Raw genomic sequence first — 26,214 nt, 5'->3', positions numbered from 1 at the left:
CGGGGCAGCTTGGCTGACCGGATATTAAACTGCGAGAGTTGTCGCACGTGGACACCCTCCTGCCTGTCGTGACTGTGTAAAACAAAGACCAGGAATCAATGTCTTCAGAGGCCATCCCAGCCTTGCCCTCGCCCCAGATGAGAGTGGCCTGCGCTGAGACTTCCTAGGGATGGAAACACCACACCATATACTCTCTTCCCTATCTGGATCCCAGGCCCTTGCCTGCAGGGAAGTTCTTTCCCTTGTCTAACCTCTGTCCGGCAGGCTCAGTACATTCCCTCTGAGCCCGTCCCCAAGGAAGACGGAGAATGGCTGTCACCCCACCCCCACCCCGCCCGTGCTAACCACTCTTTGGAAATTTGCAAATTGGAATTCTCTCCTTGGATTTTCTCCAAGGTGAAAAACTGCGACTCAACTTTTCAAATAACTTTTTCTCTCCACCAGCGAACCTTAGAAGGGACTGTAGAGTGGTAACCGAATCCAACCCAAAACGGGAATCTCCTGGCCCCGTTCCTACCCCCACACCAGGCATAGGCACACACACAGTCCCCGACAGCCTCAGCCGGAACATTCCAGAGGCCGGGAACTCGGTACTTGCTAAGGCAGCCATTACTGGATAGCACTCTGGTTGTTAGAAAGCTCTTTCTTACACTATTTCAGGAGGAACGCTCGCCCCTCGTCGCCTGGCAGCTTCCCCACCTCACCTCTGTTGGCAGAGACCGGGTGAAGGTGGAGGGGGTGTCAGTGCCTAAAGCCTTAGCAGGCTCAGCAGCCCCTCACCCCCACCCAGGCTCTCAGCGCCTTCCACTCAGAGCCAAGCGCGGCGGAGTGCGAAGGGGCGGGGCCGTGGGGGACCCACCAGCTCTGCCCTGCTGCAAATCACTTCCAAGCCGGTGAGTCAAAAATAGTAACAGTTGTTGTGTTGCCCCTCATTTCCATGTTGTCAGTTTAATGTGCCGAAGTACAGAAGCGATTCCTGATGTCCCTACCTCTTTCTCAGTGTCCCCCACCTACTCCCTCTTCCCGCTACCCTCCCTGGAATCATTTCCTCAGCCCGCCCCCCTCCTCTTGATTCGCAGCCCTAGTAGTCCCAGAAGGAGATACTGTTGGTCTCCGTGGGAGCCGAGCAGGAAGAAAGGCGGGGCCGGAGGGGGCAGCGGCCGCGCTGGTGAGGCCCTGGACTACAGCCTCGACCCCGTAGCAGCCTCCGCAGGTCCTGGCGGAAGCGCAGGCCCAGAAAGGCGTAGAGCACGGGGTTGAGACCGCAGCGGGCGAGGGCCAAGCCCCCGGTCACCAGCAGTGCCAGATCCTTGCGCTTGCTGGCGGGGCAGCTCCGCTCGCGGGCCGCCAGGAGGTCGGCAGTATCCAATAGCAGGGCGAGACTGTAGGGCAGCTGCAGCACCACGAAGGCAGCCACCAGGGCCACCACGACGCGCAGCGCGCGCCGGCGCTCGGGCCCCCTGGTGGCCAGCAGCGTGCGGCCCAGGAGCGCGTAGCAGGCCGCCATAACGCCCAGCGGCAGCGCGAAGCCCAGGACCACCTGCGCCACGGCGCTCACCCCCTTCACCGTCTGCGTGAGGCCCTCGGGGAAAATGAGACGGCAGCGCCGCTGGCCTTCTCGCTGCCCGTCCTGGCTGAAAAGGAGAGCAGGCAGCGCCAGGAGCAGCGACAACAACCACACGATGACTGAGACCAAGTGTGCACGGCCCGGCACCGGGGGCCTCGGTCCAGCTGGGAGGGCCCGCGCGATGGCCACATAGCGGTCGGCGCTGATACAGGCCAGGAAGAGGAAGCCGGCGTGGAAGGAGGCCGAATAGAGGCCCGAGATGGCGCGGCAGGTGACACTTCCCAGACTCCAGCCCTGCAGAGCCCCGGCTGCGGCAAAGGGCAGGGTCAGGGCCAGCAGAAGGTCGGCCAGGGCCAGCTGGAGCAGGTGGGCGGAGGTGGGCGAGCGGGCAGCGCGTCGCGCCGCCAGGTGCGTGGCCAGGACCAGGCCATTGCCAGCCAGACCCAGCGCAGCCACCGTCAGGGAGACACTGGGTTGGAAGGCCCGACTGAAGGCCTGGACATCGGCCTTGTAGCAGAGTTCTGGCAGCGGCTCAGCCGAGTATGCCTCCTCATCGTCCCCGGAGTAGGGGCCCCAGGAGACCTGGGAAGGCCAAAATGAGAAGAGAGACCTTATGAGGCATGCCTCCACCACACACCTCCCCCTCCCACACATGCATTCCAAGCTGGGGGCTCCTGTGTGACCAGGTACAATGGTACAGTACCCGGGGAGAAGACATAAACTCTTCTCCACACTCTTCTTAGCACACCCTCAGACAGGCCTTGGCTTCCCTCGCACCCCTCCTGCCTCTACATCCAGCTTCCTCGGTGACCTTGAGTGAATCACTTGCTCTTTCTGGCTCTCCAGTTGCCTAATACATAATGTCGAGATTAGAAATCCTGACCAGCCCACCCGGCAGGGTTGTTTGAAATAAGGAAGATAATGAATGTGAAGCATCTGTGCTCTCCATAGGCCAAGTGTCTGTATTGTTAATAAATCTTAGCGCTTCAGTTCTTCTGCAGCGCCCTCTCCTGGAAGAACATCCACATGCAGACTTTGCCTGAGACCTGGTCCCTGGACTCCATGCTTGGCCTGGAGAGGTTTTCTATGTCTCCTTTCCCTTCTCCCCTTCTCACCCCCACCTCTTAGCCTCCAGTACAGGTGCACTGAACTACTCATGACAAGGGGGTCGTAAGGGTTGGAGCTCAGGTTTTCTGGGCTCAGTTGGGACCTTAGATCTCTAGGTTCAGTTCATCCTCCCTCTGAACCCCAGTCCCGTCCCCCAACCCCAGCGTCTCATTACCAGCCCGATCTATCTGGAGGGCCCCTGGTCCCAGAGGGCTCCAGGCATCCTAGGTAGGTCACAGCATGGCAGAGGCCTGGTGCTAGGTAGAGAATCCCGTCCCTTCACCTTACCCTCCCTCTCTGTAACCATTACCCCCCTGCCCCCACTCCCACCTGCTTTGCGGGCTCAGTCCCCATCTCTGGCTACTCGGGTTTCTGAGGTAAAGCCACTGGGTACAGAAGTTAAACTAGTGGGACAGGAAGGAAGGGGCGGGGAGAAGGGCCAGGAGGGCGGTGGGGATTAGGGTCTGTGGGCCGTCTTTACCTAACTTTCCTATTCTACGTCCTAAAAAATAATTTCTCCTTACCGTGCCAGTAGAAAAAGAACGGGTTTTGTAATATCGTCGTTTGCAGCCACCTGTGTGACCTTAGGTAATATCGTCGTTTGCAGCCACCTGTGTGATCTTAGGTAGGTTTTCTGACCTCTCTGAGCCTCAGGTTTTTCATCTGCAAAGTGGAGTGAGGTAAAAATGCAGAATTCACAGGGTGCTGAGGGTGCCTAGTACGGGTGCCTGGAGCATAATTTGCTGTCAGAAAATGTTAGATTCTTTTACTTACTCTTCTCCCCATCTCCAAGCATCCTCCCCTTCCATCTCCCTTTTCTTGGATTTTTTCAGGACCCCCTAACCGGCCCTAGCCTCCCTTCCCCCATCCCTGCGGCCACAGTCCCTGTCGGCCTCGGGTTATTCAGGGTATTTCCCGGCGACGGGAGGCTCTCTACCCCCGCCCATTCGCAGTAGGGCTGAGGCGCGCGCTTGCGCGGCGTCCGGGAAAGCGGCGCGTGCCAGGAGAGAGAGGCTGGGGGAGGGGGGAGGTGAGAAGAGATAGGGTGGAAGGAGAGGCGAGAACAGCGGAGAACCAGGAACAGCACAGAGAGAGACAAGGGAGAAAGGTTGGGGGGAGAGAGGAAAGAGGGAGGGGTGGGTAAGGGGTCGAGAGAGAGCCATCCGCTGCGAACCCCAGGAGGAAAGCCCGAGCTGGAACTGGAGCCCTAGCCGGAGACGGGCACTGGGAGGCGGCCGCCGGAATCCGTCAGCCCTGCATGATGCGTCTCCGGCTCTTCTGCATCCTGCTCGCCGCGGTCTCGGGAGCCCGGGGCTGGGGCTACTGTGAGTGCAGGGCTCGCAGGCAGGCGGGGTTGGGCCTGGGAGTCTAAGGTCTGCAGGGCGGGTCCCGCACCGCATTGCGGCTGGGTGGTCGCGGGTCCCTTCCCGGCCGGCGCGCGCTCGTGCGCTTTCATCCTTTCCTGCCTCTCCCCGGCGCTCCGCAATGCAGCTCCGAGGCTGGCGCGCGCGCCCGGCGATGGGGCTGGGCTCAGAGCTGAAGGTAGAGCCGGCCCGGGCGGGGATTTGGGACTGGGATCCAAGCGGGAGCTAGTGCCTGGGTTTGAGGGTTGGGAATAAGGGTGGTGCCAGTGACCCCGCTAGGGTTAAGGTTTTGCCAGGGGCTGGGGCTGGGTTTGGAGCTGGCCCAGGGACCAGAGTTTGGGGCTGAGGCTGGGGCTGGATTTTGGGGTTGGGATCCATGCAGTATTTGGTGACCCTTTATGATGCTAAGGTTGCACGTGGAACTGGTGATGGTGCTTGGACTGGCTGGGGTTGGGACCAAGGCCTGGATTTGGGGTTGGTGCAGGTCTGTGGGCGCTGCTGACTGGGATTGAGGCTAAGGCTGGGGCTGGATTGGTGTCTTGGGGTGACTCAGGTTCTAAAAGATGCTGAGGTTTGGGATTGTGTTTATGGGTGTACTGAACCCCAGCTGGTACTAGGCAGGGTCTGGCCTACAGGTTCTTCCAGAAGAAGAAGCAGCCTCCCCGAAGTGTGCAGCTGTTGCTGCAGACCAGGTTGAGTAGATGGTTTAAGTTAGGGCTGGGTCTGCAATGGGGGAGAGAGAAGAAAGAGCAGAGAGAGCTCCGGTTGCTCTGCGTGCTGGGCCTTTGGGAAGACTGGGAGGGGCCACCCTGATCAACATGTCTGTTCCCCCAACCCAGACGGCTGTGACGAGGAGCTGGTTGGGCCCCTGTATGCACGCTCCCTGGGTGCCTCCTCCTACTATGGGCTCTTCACCGCACCCCGTTTTGCCCGGCTGCACGGTGAGCGTGGTGGCGCCCCATGGTGGGGTGGGGGACTCTGGAGGGCTGGAGGTGAATGGGGAGCCAGTGGTGAAAGGCCTTGCCCCTTGTATAGGCATAAGCGGATGGTCTCCCCGGATTGGAGACCCAAATCCCTGGCTCCAGATCGACCTAATGAAGAAGCACCGGATCCGGGCTGTGGCCACGCAGGGCTCCTTTAACTCTTGGGACTGGGTCACACATTACATGCTGCTCTATGGCGACCGAGTGGACAGCTGGACACCGTTCTATCAGCGAGGGCACAACGCGGTACTCCAGGCTCCCTGCGCACACACTTGGGGAACCTTTTCAGCTCTGTGACCTGGGCTGGGCCGGGCACAATCTTGGGGGAGGGGCAGCAGGCAGTGGTGAGGGCACAGATGAGGAGCAGTGACTTCCTCCCCAAGGACTCAGTCCAGAGGGACTGTCGGCTCCCCATGTGTGCAAGATATTCCCAGTGACAGGGTTTAACATACTTCAGGGTAAAATCTGGGAGAGCTTCATGAGGGTGGTGACATCTGAGTTGACCTTTGAGGATATAATGGGACGCTCTAGGCTAGGGAAACTGTGTTTGTGTAAAGCCATGAAGGCAGGGGAGATAAGGAGTGTTTGCCTTCCAGAAGTTGAGATTGGCTAGATGCGACAACTGTGGACTGGGAGGCTGTGGAGAAACAAGCAGGGGGTGGGGACGTGGTCACTCCTCTTCCTTTGCCCCTCAGACCTTCTTCGGTAACGTGAACGAGTCGGCGGTGGTTCGCCACGACCTGCACTACCACTTCACGGCGCGCTACATCCGCATCGTGCCCTTGGCTTGGAACCCGCGCGGCAAGATCGGCCTGAGGCTCGGCCTCTACGGCTGCCCTTACAGTAAGGGTGTGAGGTCGTGGGCGGGGTGGGGGTGGTGCCCGGGAGACAAAGAGTCTCCCCGGTCCCCAACCCACCTAGTGCCCCTCGCGCAGAGTCCGACGTGCTCTATTTCGATGGCGATGATGCCATCTCGTACCGCTTCCCGCGAGGGGTCAGCCGGAGTCTGTGGGACGTGTTCGCCTTCAGCTTCAAGACCGAAGAGAAGGACGGGCTCCTGTTGCACGCCGAGGGCGCCCAGGGCGACTACGTGACACTCGAGCTGCAGGGGGCGCACTTGCTGCTGCACATGAGCCTGGGTGAGCTCAGAGATCCCGGCGCAAAGCCTGAGGCTCTCCTCCCACGTCTCTTGTTGCACCTCCTCCGCGAAGCCGCACCCCACTCCTTATCCTTCCCTTCCTTAGTGTTTGGACCAACCCACCTTTTTCGTGTAAAATTTGGTGCTAGCAAAACACTGGACTCGGGATCAGGAGAAGCGGATTCCAGTCTCAGCTCTACCACCTACCAGCGGGACAAGCACTTCCCCAGTCTGTTTCCTCATTGTAAAAACGTTGTATATACGTATACACACACGCCTAAAGCGTTATTATTTTGCATCTCAATCGCTTTTCGTAACATCCACATGATGAGGTAGAAGCAACTATCGTGCCTCAAGTTTTACTGATAGGAAAACAGAGGCTCAGAGAGGTTGAATGGCTTACTCTAAGTCCATACTTGCCAACGGCCACTGCTCCATCCCAGGCTGAGGGTGGTCCAATCTCTGTATGCCCACCCTCCCTGGCTGCCCTGGGCCCTGGGCAGTCCCTCCTCTGTGCTGCCGGCTGCTGCTCTGCCTGGGGACCAGCTGGGCAGTAGGGCTCGCTTGGGTTTTCCAGGTTCCAGGTCTGACCCCGCCCCACCCTACCCTCAGGCAGCAGCCCCATCCAGCCAAGGCCCGGTCACACAACCGTGAGCGCTGGTGGCGTCCTCAATGACCAGCACTGGCATTACGTACGCGTGGACCGATTTGGCCGCGAAGCAAATCTCACCCTGGACGGCTACGAGCAGCGCTTCGTGCTCAATGGCGACTTCGAGAGACTGAACCTGGACACCGAGGTGAGCGGAGAGGGGAGGAGCCATTTGGTTAAGTGGGATGCTGGGTGGGCCGGTGGGGGAACAGCACTTTTCTCTACCAGAGGTAAGACTCTGCTTTCGGGTGTCTGAATATGCTAGCAGCTCTTGGCAAACTCCCAGAAAGGCCTGGGTTTTTGTTGTTGCTGCTGCTATTAGCACGCAGATTCCCGGACTCCACCCCAGAACTACTGAGATGGAGTCTGGAAATCTGGATTTGGGGGATCGGACGAGATGAGAAAATTGCCCCCTTCAGGCCCTGATCTGCAGATAAAGAATCCCAGACAGGTTCATTGACTTACCTAAGGGCATGCAGCCAATTTGTGGTGGAGTCAGGGCTAGAACCCAAGCCTGGGGAGGCCCAGCGAGCTTCCAGCTTCAATACTGATACTGGGGCACTGTGTGTCTCAAGTCTTATAAAACTCAATCTGCCTGGAGCGTGGGAAAGTGTACGGCGGGGGGGGGGGGGGAGCGTGAGAAAGGCGTGCGTGCTGCCGCGCTTGTCGGCTCAGTGGGAAAACTTCTGGAAACTTCACCATTGATCCTGATGGGAGTGACCCCCTGAAGCCATTTGTAGTGTACTCACTCCTCACTCCGCCCCACAGATGTTCATCGGAGGTCTGGTGGGCGCCGCGCAGAAGAACCTTGCCTATCGGCATAATTTCCGCGGCTGCATGGAAAACGTAATCTTCAACCGAGTCAACATCGCGGACCTGGCCGTGCGGCGCCATTCGCGGATCACCTTCGAGGCCAGTGGGCCGGGGGATCTGGGAGGACTGGGGCGTCAAAGCCGCTTGGAACCGAGAGGTGGAGTGGGAAGAGAGATTGCGAATCATGTAAAAGCCGAGGACCCCTCTCCCCAGCGGGATGCTCAAGTGGGGGTGATGGTGTCATCCCTGCCTCACAGGAAGTGCAAAAGGCCAGCTCCCAACCCCCCAGTTAAAAGCTGCGGTGCGGTCTAAGCATCTCCTCAATTATAACTGAGGAAAATAAGGTGTAGCGACCCTGAGTGGCTCCACCAGGGGTCACGGAGCTGCGCAGGGGCTGAGGAGGGACTTGAACCCAGGGCTGTTTCGGTGTATGGGTGTGGGTGCTCCCCCCACCCGAACTCAGGAGCGTAATCAGGCACTGCTGCCGGGAAGCAGGCGGGAAATGGCCTCTCCACGCTGGAAGGAAGGGAAGGAGCGGTCGCCCCTGGAGACGATGTAGATCAGGATAGAGTCCTGCAGGCCGACTTGGTGGCTGGAGACCTCCTCCACAGCTGGACATGTTTCGGGGGGAGTTGGGGAGGTGCACCCAGGGAACCTCACTCCTCACAGAGGTGGGGCGGGGCATCGGCTCGGGTGCTGACAGACCCTCACTTTCGTCCCTAGGGTAAGGTGGCATTCCGTTGCCTGGACCCGGTTCCTCACCCCATCAACTTTGGAGGCCCTCACAACTTCGTGCAAGTGCCTGGCTTCCCTCGCCGAGGCCGCCTCGCAGTCTCTTTTCGCTTCCGTACCTGGGATCTCACCGGGCTGCTACTTTTCTCCCGCCTGGGAAATGGGCTGGGCCACGTGGAGCTGATGCTCAGTGAAGGGCAGGTCAATGTGTCCATCGTGCAGACGGGCCGAAAGAAACTTCAGTTTGCTGCTGGTGAGGGGTGGAGGGAAGGGGGAGGCACAGGGAGGCCAGGGAAGGGCAAAGAGCAGAGGAGTTTGTAGGCCTGGACTGAAGCCTTTGCACACCGGAGAGGGGTGAGGGAGTGAAGGGAGGGAGCAGGGCAGGAGGTCCCAGGGCCCTGGGAAAAGGTGGGAGTGGATGGAGGCTGCTGGGAGTTGGAGGGCGGGGCAGATCTGAGGAGCTAAGGAGAAGCAGGAAGGCCGAGAATCCTGGTACTCTCCAGTTCCGGAGGGTCTCTGGAGGTGTCATTCAGTTATGACTTTTGTGTCAGCCACTGGGGTTCCACACAGTGAAGAGAGACATTCAGAGATGTCACCACTCAGGTTGATAAGTGTAAAAATGGGAGGCACATAGGCTACTGTTAGGACACAGAGTGGGGTTGCTGCCTCTTCTAGAACGTGGTGCCCCCCTCCCCCCCCACACCATCCTCCTGTCCTGTCCAGGGTTCCGCCTGAATGATGGCTTTTGGCACGAGGTGAATTTTGTGGCACAGGAAAACCATGCAGTCATCAGCATTGATGATGTGGAGGGGGCAGAGGTCAGGGTCTCATACCCACTGCTGATCCGGACAGGAACCTCATACTTCTTTGGAGGTAAGTGGAGGCCGACCTGGCTAGACCCCTGTCTCTGGGTGGGAAGGCCCCATCTAAGTCCACCCAGACAGGGCTACATGGAGAGTTTTGTAGCAGTAAATCCCTCTTGTCCCTCTGGGGCCTTGGGGACTGGAAGGTCACTGTCATTGTCTACTAGCCCCCTTCCTTCCTTCATGTCTGGCTCTCCCTTGGCATCTCCCTGGGGGAGGGTCGCTGGAGTCTCCCCTGGGGAGGGCCTCACAGGGGTGGTTGCTCCAGGTTGTCCCAAGCCAGCCAGTCGATCGGGCTGCCACTCCAACCAGACGGCGTTCCATGGCTGCATGGAGCTGCTCAAGGTGGATGGTCAACTGGTCAACCTGACTCTGGTGGAGGGCCGGCGGCTTGGATACTATGCTGAGGTCCTCTTTGACACATGTGGCATCACTGATAGGTATCCAGAAGCCCCTCTCCCTACAAGAGGTGACCCCTCCAAAGCCCTCTTCCATGGTCTCCCAATGATGGGAATGGCCTTTCTCAATGATCTCCCTTCTCCTGGTCCCAGCTCCAAAGTCTCCTACCTGGGGATGATTCCTCCTTGACCTCTCACCTTCTATTTCTTCCCTTAAAGTGACACATGCTCAGAATGGAAATGAAGCATCTGTTTTTGGTCCTCGAGGGTTTTATTTGGGGGGTGGGGGAAGTAAGGCATTATTTATTCCTTTGGGGAAGGGGAAACGGTATAGTACTTGAGCCCTGAGGCCTGCCTAATGCCCCAGCATTTAAGCTTGGTAGGTGGAGTATGTTTCGCACTGGGTTTTGGTGCTCCCAGGAGCTGGGAGTGAAGCTTGTAAGCATCAGACTGTACGCTCAAGCTCCCCGTAAGGCTCCTTCCCTCGGTGCTGACCCCCTCACCTAGGTGCAGCCCTAATATGTGTGAGCATGACGGACGCTGCTACCAGTCTTGGGATGACTTCATCTGCTATTGTGAACTGACAGGCTACAAGGGGGAGACCTGCCACCAACGTAAGCCAGCTTGGGTACGGGGGAGAGTCAGAGGCAGGGGAGGTCAGGAGGCTTCTGGCAATCCTGAGGCCGCTAGAGATGGTAGGGCTGGCCCTCCTAGCCCCCTGGCCCTATAACTGCCTTTTCCCCACCTCACCACCGACCAGCTTTGTATAAGGAATCCTGTGAGGCTTATCGGCTCAGTGGGAAAACTTCCGGCAACTTCACCATTGATCCTGATGGGAGTGGCCCCCTGAAGCCATTTGTAGTGTACTGTGATATCCGAGGTAAGTGGCTCTGACGGGTGGTGGAGGGGCAGCTGACGAGGCAATGCGGGAGTGTGGGGGAAATGGAAGGATGGAAGGGTGGACAGGGGCCAGTGAGATTAAATGGTGGTGGGGGTAAAGGAGGACAGAAGGGGGAAGGGGACACTCAGGGATTTGTAATCTAGCCTTGCAGGTAGATTCCAGCTTCCTGATCCATTCCAGCTGTCTCATCTCCGGCCTATGACGTTGGGGGCCTAGAGCTGGGCTGAAATGGAGCTGCTGGCCACGTTTCTTGTCTCTGGATTGCAGTAGTGGTGCTGGGGGCGGGGCAGGGACATGGGTAGGGAAGGCCCGTCTCCAGCCACAGCTCTGTCTCATCCCCCTCCCCCAGAGAACCGGGCCTGGACAGTTGTGAGGCATGACAGGCTGTGGACAACTCGGGTGACAGGTTCTAGCATGGAGCGGCCATTCCTCGGGGCCGTCCAGTACTGGAATGCATCCTGGGAGGAAGTCAGTGCCCTGGCCAATGCTTCCCAGCACTGTGAACAGTGGATTGAGTTCTCCTGCTACAACTCCCGGCTGCTCAACACTGCAGGTTAGGGGGGGTGGGGGTGGGGGTGGGGAGGGCAAGGTGGAGAGCTGGAGGAGAGACCGGTGGGGTCTGGGAGAAGAGGATTAGAGGGTTCAAGGGAGCCCTGGGCTACAGGATTCAAGAAAGGGTCTGGGCTGGTTGGAAGGGTGAGAGAGGAGCCCAGAGGCTAATGGAGGGCAGGGCCTGGAGACTGCCTGCACCTCTTCCCCAGGAGGCTACCCCTATAGCTTCTGGATCGGCCGCAATGAGGAGCAGCACTTCTACTGGGGTGGCTCGCAGCCCGGCATTCAGCGCTGTGCCTGTGGTCTGGACCGGAGCTGTGTGGACCCCGCTCTGCACTGTAACTGTGACGCCGACCAGCCCCAGTGGTAAGGGGGGCAAAGGGACAGGGCTTTCAGGACGCCAGGGACAGCCGAGCGGCACAGGCTGAGCCACCACATCCTGTCCCCACAGGAGGACCGACAAGGGCCTGCTGACTTTTGTGGACCATTTGCCTGTCACTCAGGTGGTGGTGGGGGACACGAACCGTTCCAATTCTGAGGCCCAGTTCTTCCTGAGGCCTCTGCGCTGCTATGGTGATCGTGAGTGACAGACCCTTTTTGTGTACCCTCCCAGGGTCAGCTCTCCAGTCTCCAAAATCTAGGCTACCTGATCCACTGGGGGTCTCTAGGACACACTGCCAGACACCCCAGCTCCTGGTGTGATATGCCCACACCTGTGTTGTTCCTCGGCACCTTCCTCTCTTTCATTACACACCTTAAGTTTCCCTGGGGACCCCTAGTTGTCCCCTTTTGCCCTGTCTCCCCCCGACCTGAGGCTGCCTCACTCTTCTCCCCTCCTACCTCGCTGACAAGGCCTTCCTCCATCTGGTTTTGTAGGAAATTCCTGGAACACCATCGCCTTCCACACTGGGGCTGCACTGCGCTTTCCCCCAATCCAGGCCAACCACAGCCTTGATGTCTCCTTCTACTTCAGGACCTCGGCTCCCTCAGGAGTCTTCCTAGAGAATGCAGGGGGCCCTTACTGCCAGTGGCGCCGACCTTACGTGCGGGTGGAACTCAACAGTGAGCAGGCAGACGTTGCCGGGGGATGAAGATCCCCGGGGAGGTGTGGGGTGGGTGGAGGCTGGGACAAGTGACAAGGGGTAAGATGCCCCTCTGCGAGGCAGCATGGAAAGGGCTTCAGATGGCGCTGGCTTCTACACCCAGCTCTTTTTTTTATATATATAAATTTATTTATTATTTATTTATTTATTTTTGGCTGCGTTGGGTCTTCGTTGCTGTGCGGGCTTTCTCTAGTTGCAGAGAGCGGGGGCTACTCTTCGTTGTGGTGCACGGGCTTCTCATTGCGGTGGCTTCTCGTTGCGGAGCGCGGGCTCTAGGCGTGTGGGCTTCAGTAGTTGTGGCTTGCGGGCTCTAGAGCACAGGCTCAGTAGTTGTGGTTGCACGGGCTTAGTTGCTTCGCGGCATGTGGGATCTTCCCAGACCAGGGATCGAACCCGCGTCCCCTGCATTGGTAGGCGGACTCTCAACCACTGCGCCACCAGGGAAGTCCCCCAGCTCTGTCTTGACAGCTGGCTTCCTGACCCCGAGCGCCCACTTAGCCTCTCTGGGCCTTAGGTCCCTGACTTGTAAGGAAGCTGGACTCCTGGTGTGTGGGGGTCTTCTACCTGATGAGCTATGCTTCTAACCTGAGAAGTGGGGCTGGGAAGCTGGCTCCAGGGATCTGGGAATTTGAGAGAGACCAGGGGTATGAGGGTTTTTTTCTTTTTTTATACATTTATTTATTTATTTATTTTTGGCTGCGTTGGGTCTTCGTTGCTGCACACAGGCTTTCTCTAGTTGCGGCGAGCGGGGGCTGCTCTTCGTTGCGGTGCGTGGGCTTCTCATGTGGGGGCTTCTCTTTGCTGTGGAGCACGGGCTCTAGGAGTGCGGGCTTCAGTAGTTGTGGCACGTGGGCTCAGTAGTTGTAGCACACGGGCTTAGTTGCTCCGCGGCATGTGGGGTCTTCCCGTACCAGGGCTTGAACCCGTGTGCCCTGCATTGGCAGGCGGATTCTTAACCACTGCGCCACCAGGGAAGTCCAGGGTATGAGGTTTTAAGCAGTTTATGGGTTTTGTCCCAGGCTGTAGACAGATTGGAGGGACATTCAAGGAGCTCCAAAGGGTGAAGAAGAGGGGTTGTATCAGGTGAACCTGTGAGGGATCTTGGAGGTCTGAGTCCTCTCCCCCTAACCCCCAACGTTGTCCAGCATCCCGGGATGTGGTCTTCGCCTTCGACGTGGGGAATGGGGATGAGAACCTGACGGTGCACTCCGATGACTTTGAGTTCAACGATGACGAGTGGCACCTGGTCCGGGCTGAAATCAACGTAAAGCAGGCCCGGCTCCGCGTGGATCACCGGCCTTGGGTGGTGCGGCCGATGCCCCTGCAGACCTACATCTGGCTGGAGTACGACCAGCCCCTCTATGTTGGTGAGCAGCAACCCAGAGGCAGGTCTGAAGCCTCTGACACCTTCCCCCGCTCTCAAGGCCACTCTCCTTGTTTCCAGGAACCCTGTGTCTTAGGTCCCGATCCCCTCGACCTCAGAGTGAGCCAAAGGCCCACCTTTCCTCTCCAGTCCCTGGCATCTATTCTGTTCTTCTAGCCCCCTTGGCTCCCTTCCGAACCCCAATGCTTATCCCTGTCTCTGGCTCTACACCCATTTCTTGACCTGCCCACCTTCCCCAGGATCTGCGGAGCTTAAGAGGCGGCCCTTCGTGGGTTGCTTGAGGGCTATGCGTCTGAACGGAGTGACTCTGAACCTGGAGGGCCGTGCCAATGCCTCTGAGGGAACCTCACCCAACTGCACGGGCCACTGCGCCCACCCCCGGTTCCCCTGTTTCCATGGAGGCCGCTGCGTGGAGCGCTACAGCTACTACACCTGTGACTGTGACCTCACGGCTTTTGACGGGCCATATTGCAACCACGGTTAGTGCTGCTGGTTATGGGAGGACAGGGAGCCATAATGGGATGTAGGGAGGGCAGGAAAGGAAGGAGGGCACAAAGTCAGCATCGGGGAAAACTGTGGTCGTCCTGGGCTCCTGCGCTCTGAGCTGGGGCAGTCAGGCAGTTGAAGATGTTGGGTGACTCCAAAGGCATAAAGTGGGGCAAGGAAGGGATGGTACAGCTAGCTGGCACGAAAAAGATCAAAAGCAACAAGCAAATAACTTCCCCATCTTCCCACTGTCACCGAGGGAACACAGGTCACCCCACTTGCAAGCATATCCCCCCAGGCTGCAAGACGCCCTCCTATGCCATTTCCTATTGGACAATCGCTTCACTCGTAAAACATGTCTACAACCTGGTCCTTGGTTAAGGCAAGCCTTGACATTCACCATAGCAAGATTCTGCACATATACCCAGACTGCAGCCTCTCTAAGGCTGGTCTAGGGGGATGAGTGAGCAGGGAGGTCACTGGTGGGAGAAGTCTGGTGAGGTAGGGAGATACAGGGACTAAGGGACTGACAGAAGGCCTTTGGTTTTGGTTCGGAAGCGTGAGTAGTGGCAGGTGTACCAGATGGGCTTATGGTATCTCGATTCTAATCTTGACTGTCCACTTACTGTTCATCCCTAGGCAAGGAGCTACCCATTTCTGAGCCTCGCTTTCCCCAGCTGTAAAACGCGGGGGTTGGATTAGATGACCTTTTACATTTCCCATGATATTAGGATTCCATTCCGTGATACAGGGGTGCCAGAGGACCTAAAAGCGAATGGAGACGGGTTGTGGTGGTGGCTGAGACTGGGGACACGTGCCAGAGGGTGTGTGTGGATGACATACACAGCGTCTGAATGTGGGAACAGGGGCCCTGACCTCACTCCCTCTGCCTTCAGACATTGGCGGTTTCTTTGAGCCGGGCACCTGGATGCGCTATAACCTCCAGTCAGCGCTGCGCTCTGCAGCCCGCGAGTTCTCCCACATGCTGAGCCGGCCAGTGCCGGGCTACGAGCCCGGCTACGTCCCCGGCTACGACACTCCCGGCTACGCGCCCGGCTACCATGGCCCTGGGTACCGCCTGCCTGACTACCCGCGGCCTGGCCGGCCGGTGCCGGGCTACCGTGGACCCGTCTATAATGTCACTGGAGAGGAGGTGTCTTTCAGCTTCAGCACCCACTCCGCCCCCGCCGTCCTGCTCTACGTCAGCTCCTTTGTGCGTGACTACATGGCTGTGCTCATCAAGGAAGACGGTAAGCCCCCCGAGGCTCTCGCTCTCCATTCCAGCTGTCTCTGGGTGCCCTCCATTCTCGTAACTATCGATTGACCAATACAAGGACTCAGGTGCTCTTACAAGATGGGGGCTTTGGGAGCTGAGAGGAGACCCCCCTCTTCCTCCTCCCCACCCTACAGGGACCCTGCAGCTGCGCTATCAGCTGGGCACCAGTCCCTACGTGTACCAACTAACCACCCGCCCCGTGACTGACGGCCAGCCCCACAGCGTCAACCTCACCCGGGTCTACCGCAACCTCTTCATCCAGGTGCGTGCAGGGGGAGGGGGACAAGGGAGGCGGGCCGGTTCAGACCACAACCTCGCCATCTAGGTTGCGGCAGTGGGAAATGCCAAACGTTTAGCATTTGTAGAGCACGTTCCAGTTTACAGAGGATGTTCATGTGTGTACTCTCACGGGACCTCACAACCTCTCTGTGAGGTGGTTCAGGTAGGCAGCTCTTCTTCTTGTCTTCGTTTGACAAATCACTAAAGGGGCTCAGACAGTAAGGTGGGGTCCCCAAAGTCAAACCACCGTAAGCTGCGAAGACAGGGCTCAAAACCAGGTTGTTGGGTTTTTAATACCAAATCCTATGTCTGGGTCCAGGGGTTCCCCACCTGGGACTGAGCTAGGACTCACCACCAACTGGGAGAGGAGAGTTCCAGCCCGGCCTGGGCTACGTCTGCCCCCGGTTCTCCCTCCCTCATCTCCTTTCCCCTCCCCACTCAGGTGGACTACTTCCCCCTGACAGAGCAGAAGTTCTCACTGTTGGTGGACAGCCAGCTGGACTCACCCAAGGCCTTGTATCTGGGGCGCGTCATGGGTAAGCTGGGGCTGAGAGGGCGTTCTGGGTAAGGAGCTGTGGGTGAAGTCCCTGGAGCCCGGAGGGGAGTGAAGGACGGGGAGTGGCATTGAAGGTGCTGATAAAGAGTGGGAACCTAGCGATGGTGAGAGGGGGCAGCGCTATTGGTGGTCCAAGCCCGTTTCTTTCTGGGCTGCCCCTCCCTCAGAGACGGGAGTGATTGACCCGGAGATCCAGCGCTACAACACGCCAGGTTTCTCGGGCTGCCTGTCTGGTGTCCGATTCAACAATGTGGCCCCCCTCAAGAGCCACTTCCGAACGCCTCGACCCATGACCTCGGAGCTGGCTGAGGCCCTTCGCGTTCAGGGAGAACTGTCTGAGTCTAACTGCGGGGCCATGCCACGTCTCGTCTCAGAGGTGCCACCTGAGCTGGACCCCTGGTATCTGCCCCCAGGTACATCCCTGGGACACAATAAAGGAAGGGAAGAGAGGGACAACAGGGAAAGGAAATGATTCTTAACCTGGAGGCGGCTTCTCCTACCTGGTGCTTTCTCTTTTTCAGACTTCCCGTACTACCACGATGACGGATGGGTTGCCGTACTTTTGGGCTGTGAGTAGCACAGTCACTACCCTGACCTCCTCATTCTACCCTCTGGCTGTCAGCGTTGCCTCCCTGCCCCGTATCCTCAGGGCTGAGGGGTGGTGAAGGCACTAGGTGCATGGTGGCGCCCAGAAGGATGAGACAGGCTATGCTGAAGGTAGCTGATAATCAGGTTGGAGATTTTTAAATGTCTGAGGATGCTATAGACTTTTAATTGAAATGAAATATCAAAATGGGGCTAAGCTTTTACAGTGATGTGCCCATCAATGCCTGATCCCATATACCATCTCTTCTCAGTGGCAGTCCATTGCTGGTCACATCTGACTTTATGACCTTGTGGATCAGATAATCTCCACTTCCTGACGAGCAGCTTAAGTCACATGCTTATCTGCTGGGTCATGGTCATTATGTTCCACCAAAGTCAGGTGTTCAATATCTAAAAGGTCCCAGAATTAGGCAGGAACTGTTTATTAAAAGGAGCTTTACTGCACTATAAAAAGGTAAATTTTATGGTACGTAAACTATATCTCAATAAAACTGTTATAAGAAAATTAAAAAATAAAATGAGGCTAAAGGTAAGGGATGAGGAAATGGGGGTGCAGTAATATCCAGAGGGATGAGAAACTGGGGTAAGTACCAGGGATGTGGAAAGAGAATGTTACAAACAGAAGACGGCAGGGGATGAGCCAGGAATTTAGACCTACCAGATACTTAAGAATGGCTTGATGTGGCCATACAGCTGACACTCTTGTACATGTATGCTTTAGGCCAAAAGCATACATGTGTGTATGTATATAGGCGAAACCCCAAAGATCTGCCCTGAATTGTTCCTTTTTTTCTCTTTCAGTTTTGGTGGCCTTCTTGCTGCTGGGGTTGGTGGGAATGTTGGTGCTCTTCTATCTGCAAAATCATCGCTACAAGGGCTCCTACCACACCAATGAGCCCAAGGCCACTCACGATTACCACCCTGGCAGCAAACCTCCCCTACCTACTTCAGGCCCGGCCCAAGCCCCAGACCCGGCCCCAACACCAGCTTCTACCCAAGTTCCAGCCCCAGCCCCTGGCCCCCGGGACCAAAACCTACCCCAGATCCTGGAGGAGTCTAGGTCCGAATGAATCAGGAGAAGGGCTTCAGGGACCAAGTCCATCTCCTCCAAATTCCCCAATCCCTGCCTCTGCCCCACCCGTCAGGGACATTTGGCTCCTCTTAGCTGGCTCTGCTCACCCAGAGGCTTTCCCTCCTGCCAAGTGTGGTGGGCAGAGCCACAGATGGGACCAAAGGGAGTGGCTGCGCCGCACTGCCTAAACCAATGCCCTGCCCGTCCCCATGTCCCCAGGCTCCTGGTGGTTTGCCTGCCCCAGAGAAGCCTCATGGGGTTAAGACAGGCCCTTCCTGCCATCCCTGTCCCAGCTGCTGCCGGGGATTAACAACAGAGTGCAGGGGAGATTAACTGCCTCCCTTCAAATATTCAATCTCAGCAGGGACAGATGTGTGGGATTGCAGGGATGCACGGGGTATGGGGGGAGGCGGCTGCTGAATCATACCCCCCAGCCTCCCCCCTCCCCTGCAGAACATCTTCCGTCGGCTTCCACTCAGTTGGGGATTAGGGAGGGCTTCACTGATGTCTCCCACCCCCGTTTTTTGTTTTTTACAGAGACCGAGAGGCCTCAGTTTAGCACCTTAGTACCTCCACTGCTTTACATGCTTAGCCAAAGCCATAAAAAACTTGCAATGTAGAGAGAATAACGCAGACACGCTGACTAGCCAGCCCTCCACTCTTCCTCCCTCTTCCAAGATATGCAGTAGCCTTGGTGCCTGTCCAAAGGCTTGGCCCCCCTCTCCAATGCATGAGGAGCCCTCTTTCCTCCGCTCAGAGATGCTGCTTCGTTCGCCCCGGAGGTCATATTCTTTATATATATTTTTTGTTGCAAAGTCTCTCTCTAGAGAAACTCTATATATTACTCTAATTTTTTAAATTATCAGTTTATATATAAAAGAAAAAATCAATCGACTGTCCTGTCCTGTGCTGTGCCCACGGTCTGTAGTGTGCTTCTCCTGTGTTGGAAGTCTCATGAGGTCTGCTGGTCATTCACCCAAGCCTGATCCGGCCTCCACTCTGAAGCTGTGCTCTCAGACTTGGAGCTGTTCTAATAAAGCAGAGTGACAGAGCCTAAGTCTGTGTGTGGTAGCTGGCGTCGTGGTTAGGGCACAGTGGGATGATTTTAAGGCAGCTAATCTGACGGCTCCAGAAACTCTATGGGGAGCACTCAAAATCCTTGCATCACCTACTGGAAGCCTGCTTGCTTCTTGCCAACGCCCTACCCCAGATCTCCCCCAACCCCAGATCTCCGTGGACAAGCGGAGATCAGAATGCTACAGCTTCAGCCCGAGCTGCCCCTGTACCACCATCCCTGGACCCTTCCAGGGTCCGTCCCTGGACCCCGAAGCACACAGTACACAACTTGCCAAAATGGATTCTACCACTTTATTCAGATAAGAGGTCACAAGCCACAGGACTTTAAAGTGCGTGAAATTCACTGGCAATAGAGCCGCACATATACCAGCCTCCCCCCGCCGGTCCCCACCACCTTGCTCCATCCATCATTACATGTCTGAGGGGGAGGGGTTAAGACCCGTCATTCAAAGGTGGGGGACAGCAGGGGATAAGGACGGGAATGCTGGAGGAACAGCAGTAGTAGTGGTCTGACACTGGGGGAGGGGATCAACCACAGTGATTCTGTACACGGAGGGAAGGGTGGGGTCAGCCTAGCCTCTCAAAGGCTGGATGTAATTTTTCCCCCATCTTCTCCTTATAGCCAGCCCCCGGCATTTCAGACAGCCCTAACTCTTCCTCCTTCATCTGTCTCTGGTTTTTCCCTATAATTTATGAGTAATTTGGAGCCCACAGTCCAGCTAGAGGGTGTCCCCTATACACAATGCATACAGACCACAGCAGGTGTAGATTTCAGAATCATAGTGGGGGCTGGCCCAGTCTGGTGGAAAGAGGCTTCTGTCAGGAACTGCTAGGCGTGTGCTCAGTGCTGGCTGCATGTGTGCCCACAAGTGTGGTGAGTGAGAGGATGTGAGTGTGTGTGTGTGTGTGTGTGTGTGTGTGTGTGTGTGTGTGTGTGCACGTACGTGCATGCATGCACGTTCCACAAAAATCCCTAGGTGACAGTTTGGCCAGAGGGAACCCTACTCCTTGCTTCATGGGACAGCCAGTGGGGTTAGAGGAAGGGGGTGGTCAACACAGACTGGGGAAGAGAGGCTCTAATTCCCCAGAGAGAAGGGAGAAGCCCGCTCCCGTACCTAACACTCCCTAGGCCAGTCTGTACCTGCCCATGTCTTTTTCCCCAGCACAATGCTCCTTGTTCCCTGCAGCTCAGCACCAGCTGTTGACACAGGGGCGGCTCTCAGAGCTGGCACCATTCTCACTCAGTTCTTCTGTTTCAAGGCAGCTCCTCCTGCCTCCACCATGACATAAGACAGAACTGAAGGAGAGTCTTCCACTGTCTCCTTCCCCCTCCTCCCTCAGGAACGAGATTTGGGCAGGGACCCCAGAGACCTCAGCTCAAACTCCACCTCAATCTATAGACCTTCTAAAGGAAATAAAGTGCTTTGCATGAATCCCAGAAAGAACGGCATCATGAACTGGCACAGGTGGCCGGCCTGCTTCTCGACACTTCAGATACCCTCTGCCAGTCTGCACCGCATGCGGGATGCCATCCCAAACACGTGCAATTTGGGAGCTCCTTGCCCACCTCCAAACACATACTGTCAACTCATCCTTTCCAACAGCAGGGGCTACAGACAGGAAAGTAATCAACCACTAACCTCCCCCCTCTCTAGTCCAGGCCTGCACCCCTGTACCCGGAAGAGAGGAGCAAGAGTGGCTCCCAGCCTCTAAGGGGAATGAAAGGCCTGAAGACAACTACATCTGCAGGAAACCAGAGCATCACACCCAGGCTGCAGACCCCCGCCCCCCCCAGTTCTTCAGTGGTGGCGTAATGCCTGCCTGCAGTCGCTAAGCCAGAACCTTGGAAGGGGCTGACAGGGCACTGGTACCTGCTCCCGGGAATCTGAAAACGTGTCTATCCATCTCCAGAGTACACAGAGAAGGTTTCTCAAAGCCTGCTGGGCCCCAAGCTTAGCAGTTTAATTACTGTCGTCAGGCTGGTTCTCACTCTCTGCCTGTGGAAGGATGGCACTCAGCTTTCCTTCTCCCAGCATTGAATATCTTTACTTAGAACCCACACTCTTTCAGTTTGAAGCCTGTCAGGAGGAAAGAGGTAGTAAGATGACCCATCTCCCCTCTGAGTTCGGTCTGTGCTGCCCGCCAGGCTCGCCTTTAACCCTGACCACTCATAAGCTCCAGGTACCAAACTTCACTTAGCCTGTCCTCTCCAGGTCTTAGGACCACAGAGAGATATGCTGGCAACCCAACTACAGAAGGACCCTTGATTTGGAAAGTTAGGGTAATGCTTGTTAGGAACCGTCCAAGTTAACTCCCGAGGCCCACAGCCTGGGTAGCTGATGAGAACTCAAGCGTAAGTCACCCGCCCCCAGCCTTTGCTCTCTTCCTCCGAGGCCTGAGATCGGTCTCCCACTTGTGCAACTCTCTCCTGGGAGCTCAAGCCCTAGCTGCCTCTGTCTCCCCTCTCACTGAGACAGTTTTGTCCCCACTGGACACAGCTGAGGCCTCACTACAGAGGGAGCGGGTAGGGGTTTCTCGGTGTGGGAGACACATAGTGCAGGAAACTGGGGCAGCAGTGGTGTGTGCATGAAAGCAGGACAGTGCCGCTACCATAAGTGCTGGCGAGGGGCCCAGGAGGCCTAAAGGACATCGGTCTCCCTCTCGATCCCCACGTACTTGAGGGCATCAGCTTGGCTGTACCTGTCCCAAAGCAGGAGGAGGAACCAGGTTACTAGCAAGGCTTTTGGGATTGAAAATAAGGAGTCCCCTCCCGTTTCACTTCCCCTCCCACTCCCTACCAGCAGCTTACAAGGCTCCCGCTTCTGAGGCAAGGCATCAGAGATCAGAACAAAGAAAAAGCCTTGCCCACCATGAGATCTTCTCCTTCATCCGTATCGCTCACCTTAAGCCCCCAAATCAGTTTCAACAGCCGCCCCTTATACCTCTAGGGTCACTTCCCCAGGACTACTCCTGGCTGCCTCACCTGTAATCGAAGAAGAGCTCTTCACCAGCCTGAATCGCCCTCTTGGCGAAGATCCCAATCCGATGATCCCCATTCACCATGACCACTGAAACAGGATAAACCCACGGCTAGATTTCTACTTAACTCCAAGTCAACAGTCAGTAGTGAGTCTGGGCTGATTTTCTCCAAATTCCCAGTGGAAACATACATGAAGTGGAGTTAGAAAGTACTCAATGAAGGTAGTTGTCTCTCTGCTTTTAGATCTGTTATTCTGGCCAGTGATGGGGGAAAGAATTATCTTTAAAAGACTCATGTTTTGGGGAAAATGTTTATAGTGTATCCAGTGAAAAAAGCAGATTGAAAAACTGAGAGAGAGAGAGGCTCAAAATGACACCAGACGTGAATCATGGTTATCTTTGGACACAGAAATAACTCAGCTGTGAAAAAACCTGAATAACGGATAGAAATCATAGTAAATGAAGCATCCACCTCCCACCCCACCTCCCAGGTTACCGGGAGCTCACCTTTGGCATAACAGTTGGGGTTCACTGAATGGTTTGCAAATCGAATTTTGTTTCCTTTCCGGGTAGCGTCCACTACAAAATCTGTATAAAGTAAACCAAGGAAGACCATGAGCTCACCAGGCAACTCTACAGCTTCCTGAGCCTGAGTCTGAAATCAACTCAACTGTAACAGAAACAATACAATGCAGGGGGGCCTCTGAAGCCAGCACACCCACAGGAGCTAGAAACCAGCCTCGTGTGGAAGCGCTCCCCGTGGGTGCCCCTCTTCTTGCTGGAAGCACATACCTCCCCTCCCATCTACTGGGGAGGGAGATTTCTGAGGTGTAAGGGCTCGGTGCTCTGAATACAAACACAACCCGGAAATGGAGGTTCTCCCAAAGCCAGTGAACTATGGCTCATGGAGTCTCTGAGTTCAGTTTCACCGCTGTGCTCTGAGCATCTGCTGGAAGACACAGAGCTGACCTGAACCTGTACTACGACCAGGGGAATGTGGTAGCAAGACCTGCCCGAGACCACCTGGGGATGCGAGAGAGCCTCCCTACCGTTGTTGAGGTTGAAGAGGAAGCTGGACATGTACTTGTCATAGACCTTCCCTCGTCGATCAGCCTCATCCTGAGAGATGAGCTGCAGAGACAGACAAGGAACAAACAGGGGGATGTGGCTGTCTGTTCAGGGCACCGCACCCTGCCTCTAGAAAGGGCTGGGAGGGGGCTTATTGAGGACCACGATGAGAATCGTCGGACGGACAGCTCGGCTTCTTTCCTCCCAATCCCCACCCACCCAGGCTGACCAGCACTAAGGCTGACCAGAGTCTCCTGCCCGCACCCCTTGAGTAGCCTGACTTGCCAAAAAGCCCAAGAAAGAGTGGTTTGTTTCAGGACTGCAAACCGTTCTGTGGCATCCCCCGAGAGGCCACATGAGAACTCAGCTGAGTTATTTAGAGATTAATTCACAGAAGTCTGGCCCACAGAAAATCAGGGTTTCTCATCAGTATCTCCCCAGATAAGAATGTGGGCCAAACCGATAGCACTCACCTCACCACAGTATTCAGAAATGAATTCGTTCTTCTGCACAGACTCCTTAATGAAGGTACCCCATCCGGCCACATCTGAGGGGGCCAGCAGCAGGTGCTGGGGAAGAGGGAGTCAAACCTCAGACTACAGGGCGTGTGTGAGCCAGTGGGGGATGTGTGCTGGACGTGCATGTGTGCTGCGGGGAGCAGGGTGGAAAGAGCTAGTAACTGTAAGAGGATCTGAAAACAGAAAAGGCTCTAAGTCATTGTGTTCTGGTGGGAGGTGGTGAAAGGAGATATGACACCCCTTCCTCTAGCCCTGGGGACCTCCTGGGCCTGAGCCCATGGAACTCACTGTGGGTGTCCAGTAAAAACAGACAATGTCAACGATATGGCCCTCCTCTCTGCTCCTCTCAGCCTGGCCAGGTCAGGGGATCATTTTTCTAATCCCTCAAGGGGACCAAACACTTGATTAACTCAGAAAGCGTGTGTCTGTTAGGATTTACTGACACTGGTGTACAAACTGCCTAAGGAACCAGTAGAAAGGGGCCACTCGGACCGTCGGTCCTTCCCACTCCATCTGGCCCCGAGTCCTGGGAAAAGCCCTCACCTTCTTGAGGCCACGCTGGATGCTGCAGTTCTTACAGGAGACCACCTTGCAGTCCCAGTGCTCCGAGGCCCCACAGGTGAGACACAGGTCGGGGTCGCACTCTCGCACCGCCAGGTAGCACGGGCACTGCTTGGTGTTGCACTGGGTCTTGCAGCGACAGCCGGGAAAGCGATTCTGACCTGTGCAGGGTGCAGGCGAGGGTAGAGAGAGAAGCAGCCTAGTGCTGGGGCTCGGGTTTGACTCAAGGGACAGCAGGGAAGTCCATGTTATGGGTTCAAGGGTATGTGGCAACAGAGGAGAGAAGCTGCCTTCCCAATAATCACATACTCAAGTGTTTTTCAGAGAAAATGGAGTGCCTACCAACATTCATGCCTGAAAGTCAGAAAAGCAGCTTTGACTCTGGAGATGTGTTTCCCAGAGATTCCCTAACAATGCTCTCCCCTGCTTTGTTAGTAGAATTTGGAAGGGAGGTGGAGAGTGCCCCAGAGAAGAAGAAATCAGTGCTTTTCACTGGTAAATCCTCACTACCAAAACAAGAATCATTTTCAGAATGCATCCATTCTATCATCCTCCTCCACTCCTCCCAGCATGAACACCCATCCCTCCACTGTGGTTAGGATGGATATCTGCTCTGGCTTACGAGGTGCTTCCAGCACAACTGCCTGGGCACCAAGGTCTGCAAGCTCTGGGGGCTGCCTTCATACTGCTCAGCCTTGAGTGGAGGAGGGCATGCGGGGATAAGACGTGAGAGAGAAGCACTCTGAGCCTCTGTTCCACGCTCTGCTGACATCCAGACTGACCTGATGCTAAAACTCCAGATATGAGACTAAAACAGACACACACAGAACTGTAACCTGTATACATTGGAAAACAATATCCTGGATAGGGAGGCTGTGTTTTTGCACTTTAAGGAAAAAGATTCCCCTGTTTCTTAATGCTGCCCTGAAAGGTGAAGCTGGAAAAGCAGCTGATTTCTGTGTAATTGTTGCTTTTAAAATCATACACATCAGGGTTTTTAAAAAATGGTTTTTCCAGATCTTAAGTATCTTGTTTTCCCTGGAGAATGCTTCAAACACAGCAAGGAGAATATGAGAAGGCCCGTAAGCAGCAAAGGGCCTGGGGGGGTGGGGGCCGGAGCGGAGGGAAACCTAGGATGCTGAGGCCGACTATCGCAGCAAACGGAGAACTCTTACAGTCAGGGTTGCACTGGCAGAACTTCTCACAGAAATTCTGAGTCATGATGCAGGGGCAGGTGCTGTCACAGGGCCGGTCTGGGTGGTCACAGGGCTGGTAGTTGTACACTTGGGTGGAGGAGTTATCTAGGAGAGAAAAGAACAGACAGGACACTGCTGTGCCCACACTCCCAAGCTGCCCTCCCTCCCAAGGGTCCAGTTGCCCCCATTCAAAGGAGGCTTGTTCTGATCATAACCTTGGACACACATTTAGCACCTGAAGTGAGAAGCAATCACAGGTGATGGTTCATAAGCTACAGTGGTGTGAGTTGCTTTGCGGGGAGAGTGTGGAAATGGTCCAATCACAGGGCAGCTATTTTAAACACTAAACGAAGCCTAAAACCTGGCAAATGGCCCATGATGAAAGTCAGAGACCACAGGCCTGTGACTCTACCTCCTAAGAGGTCTTCTCAGCTGCAGTGAGGGGCTGAGCTGTTCTCAGCTGCTGCAGGGGGACCTGCGATGTGTGCGGAGGCCATGCCGGGTCAACAAGTGCAGCCATGGGTGGGGCAGCGGGAGGGGCGGCCACAGGCTGCAACCTGAGCGGATCACCCTGGTGGAACTTACCTTTCTTCAGCTGAATTTTCCTACAGTGAGCAGCCCACAGCCTGCAAGAGATGGTACAGCTCAGGGTCATGGCCCTGGGGAACTCTGCAGATTCGGGTAAGTGATAACATGACCTGCTCTGAGGGACTGCGGTCTGATGACTGGGGATCCTCCCCAAATCCCTTCACAGGAGGCCTGGACGTTGGTCCACGGAAGCTGGAGTCCATCCTACCTGCAGCTGGCCTATGCCTCAGGATTTAGACATGAACAACACCCCTCTCAATAAACAAACATACGTAAAAGAACAAAAACCAGATGCAAAACAAAACCCAAGCCTCTACGTCTATTAAAATGCTATCGTTTCTCCCCGTCTCCTCTCCCCTGCCCTCCCTCTCTTTGGGGAGGTGGAGATGTGGGGGCAT

At 56.0% G+C, this 26,214-nt stretch overlaps 3 protein-coding genes across 8 annotated transcripts in view; 1 reads left to right on the top strand and 2 right to left on the bottom strand.

The window, feature by feature from the left end:
- Positions 1-921: 921 nt before the first annotated feature.
- On the bottom strand, positions 922-2,872 carry CCR10 (C-C motif chemokine receptor 10). Its single transcript, XM_033411062.2, has one exon. The coding sequence runs from the start codon at positions 2,219-2,221 to the stop codon at positions 1,082-1,084; it is 1,140 nt and encodes a 379-aa protein (XP_033266953.1). The 5' UTR covers positions 2,222-2,872; the 3' UTR covers positions 922-1,081.
- A 267-nt stretch (positions 2,873-3,139) lies between these two features.
- On the top strand, positions 3,140-18,881 carry CNTNAP1 (contactin associated protein 1). Its single transcript, XM_004282833.3, has 24 exons — positions 3,140-3,999; positions 4,878-4,979; positions 5,074-5,267; positions 5,717-5,864; positions 5,957-6,160; positions 6,772-6,956; positions 7,577-7,720; positions 8,345-8,606; positions 9,077-9,226; positions 9,485-9,656; positions 10,122-10,228; positions 10,375-10,494; positions 10,865-11,068; positions 11,277-11,433; positions 11,519-11,646; positions 11,944-12,129; positions 13,316-13,537; positions 13,794-14,033; positions 14,937-15,290; positions 15,451-15,578; positions 16,038-16,131; positions 16,319-16,564; positions 16,673-16,720; positions 17,559-18,881. The coding sequence occupies exons 1-24, from the start codon at positions 3,933-3,935 to the stop codon at positions 17,825-17,827; spliced, it is 4,131 nt and encodes a 1,376-aa protein (XP_004282881.1). The 5' UTR covers positions 3,140-3,932; the 3' UTR covers positions 17,828-18,881.
- The window catches only part of EZH1 (enhancer of zeste 1 polycomb repressive complex 2 subunit), a 32,152-nt gene continuing 23,865 nt past the window's right edge, over positions 17,928-26,214 (bottom strand). For 5 of the 6 annotated variants that reach the window (XM_049702636.1, XM_049702638.1, XM_049702637.1 and 2 more), the window contains 8 exons: positions 25,814-25,854; positions 25,208-25,333; positions 24,015-24,193; positions 23,427-23,522; positions 22,935-23,016; positions 22,393-22,473; positions 21,890-21,974; positions 19,184-21,606 (listed from right to left, as the gene is read on the bottom strand). In XM_049702636.1, coding sequence (XP_049558593.1) covers positions 21,546-21,606; positions 21,890-21,974; positions 22,393-22,473; positions 22,935-23,016; positions 23,427-23,522; positions 24,015-24,193; positions 25,208-25,333; positions 25,814-25,854 — 751 coding nt within the window. In that variant the 3' untranslated portion in view covers positions 19,184-21,545. Of the gene's footprint in view, positions 18,860-19,183; positions 21,607-21,889; positions 21,975-22,392; positions 22,474-22,934; positions 23,017-23,426; positions 23,523-24,014; positions 24,194-25,207; positions 25,334-25,813; positions 25,855-26,214 lie in introns of those variants that run through there. The other variant, XM_033411060.2, reaches the window with a different exon arrangement.

The sequence above is a fragment of the Orcinus orca genome, chromosome 19 (genome assembly GCF_937001465.1).
Source record: "Orcinus orca chromosome 19, mOrcOrc1.1, whole genome shotgun sequence".
NCBI classification, from domain to species: domain Eukaryota; kingdom Metazoa; phylum Chordata; class Mammalia; order Artiodactyla; family Delphinidae; genus Orcinus; species Orcinus orca.
This window is presented reverse-complemented; position numbering and strand designations above follow the sequence as displayed.

Bases quoted from the DNA above. Each gene is read 5' to 3' on its own strand.
- CCR10 (XM_033411062.2), bottom strand. From the start codon at position 2,221: ATGTGTGGGAGGGGGAGGTGTGTGGTGGAGGCATGCCTCATAAGGTCT.
- CNTNAP1 (XM_004282833.3), top strand. From the start codon at position 3,933: ATGATGCGTCTCCGGCTCTTCTGCATCCTGCTCGCCGCGGTCTCGGGA. The intron at 9,657-10,121 runs GTATCCAGAAGC...CCCCTCACCTAG, and splicing joins ACATGTGGCATCACTGATAG to GTGCAGCCCTAATATGTGTG. The intron at 14,034-14,936 runs GTTAGTGCTGCT...CTCTGCCTTCAG, and splicing joins CGGGCCATATTGCAACCACG to ACATTGGCGGTTTCTTTGAG.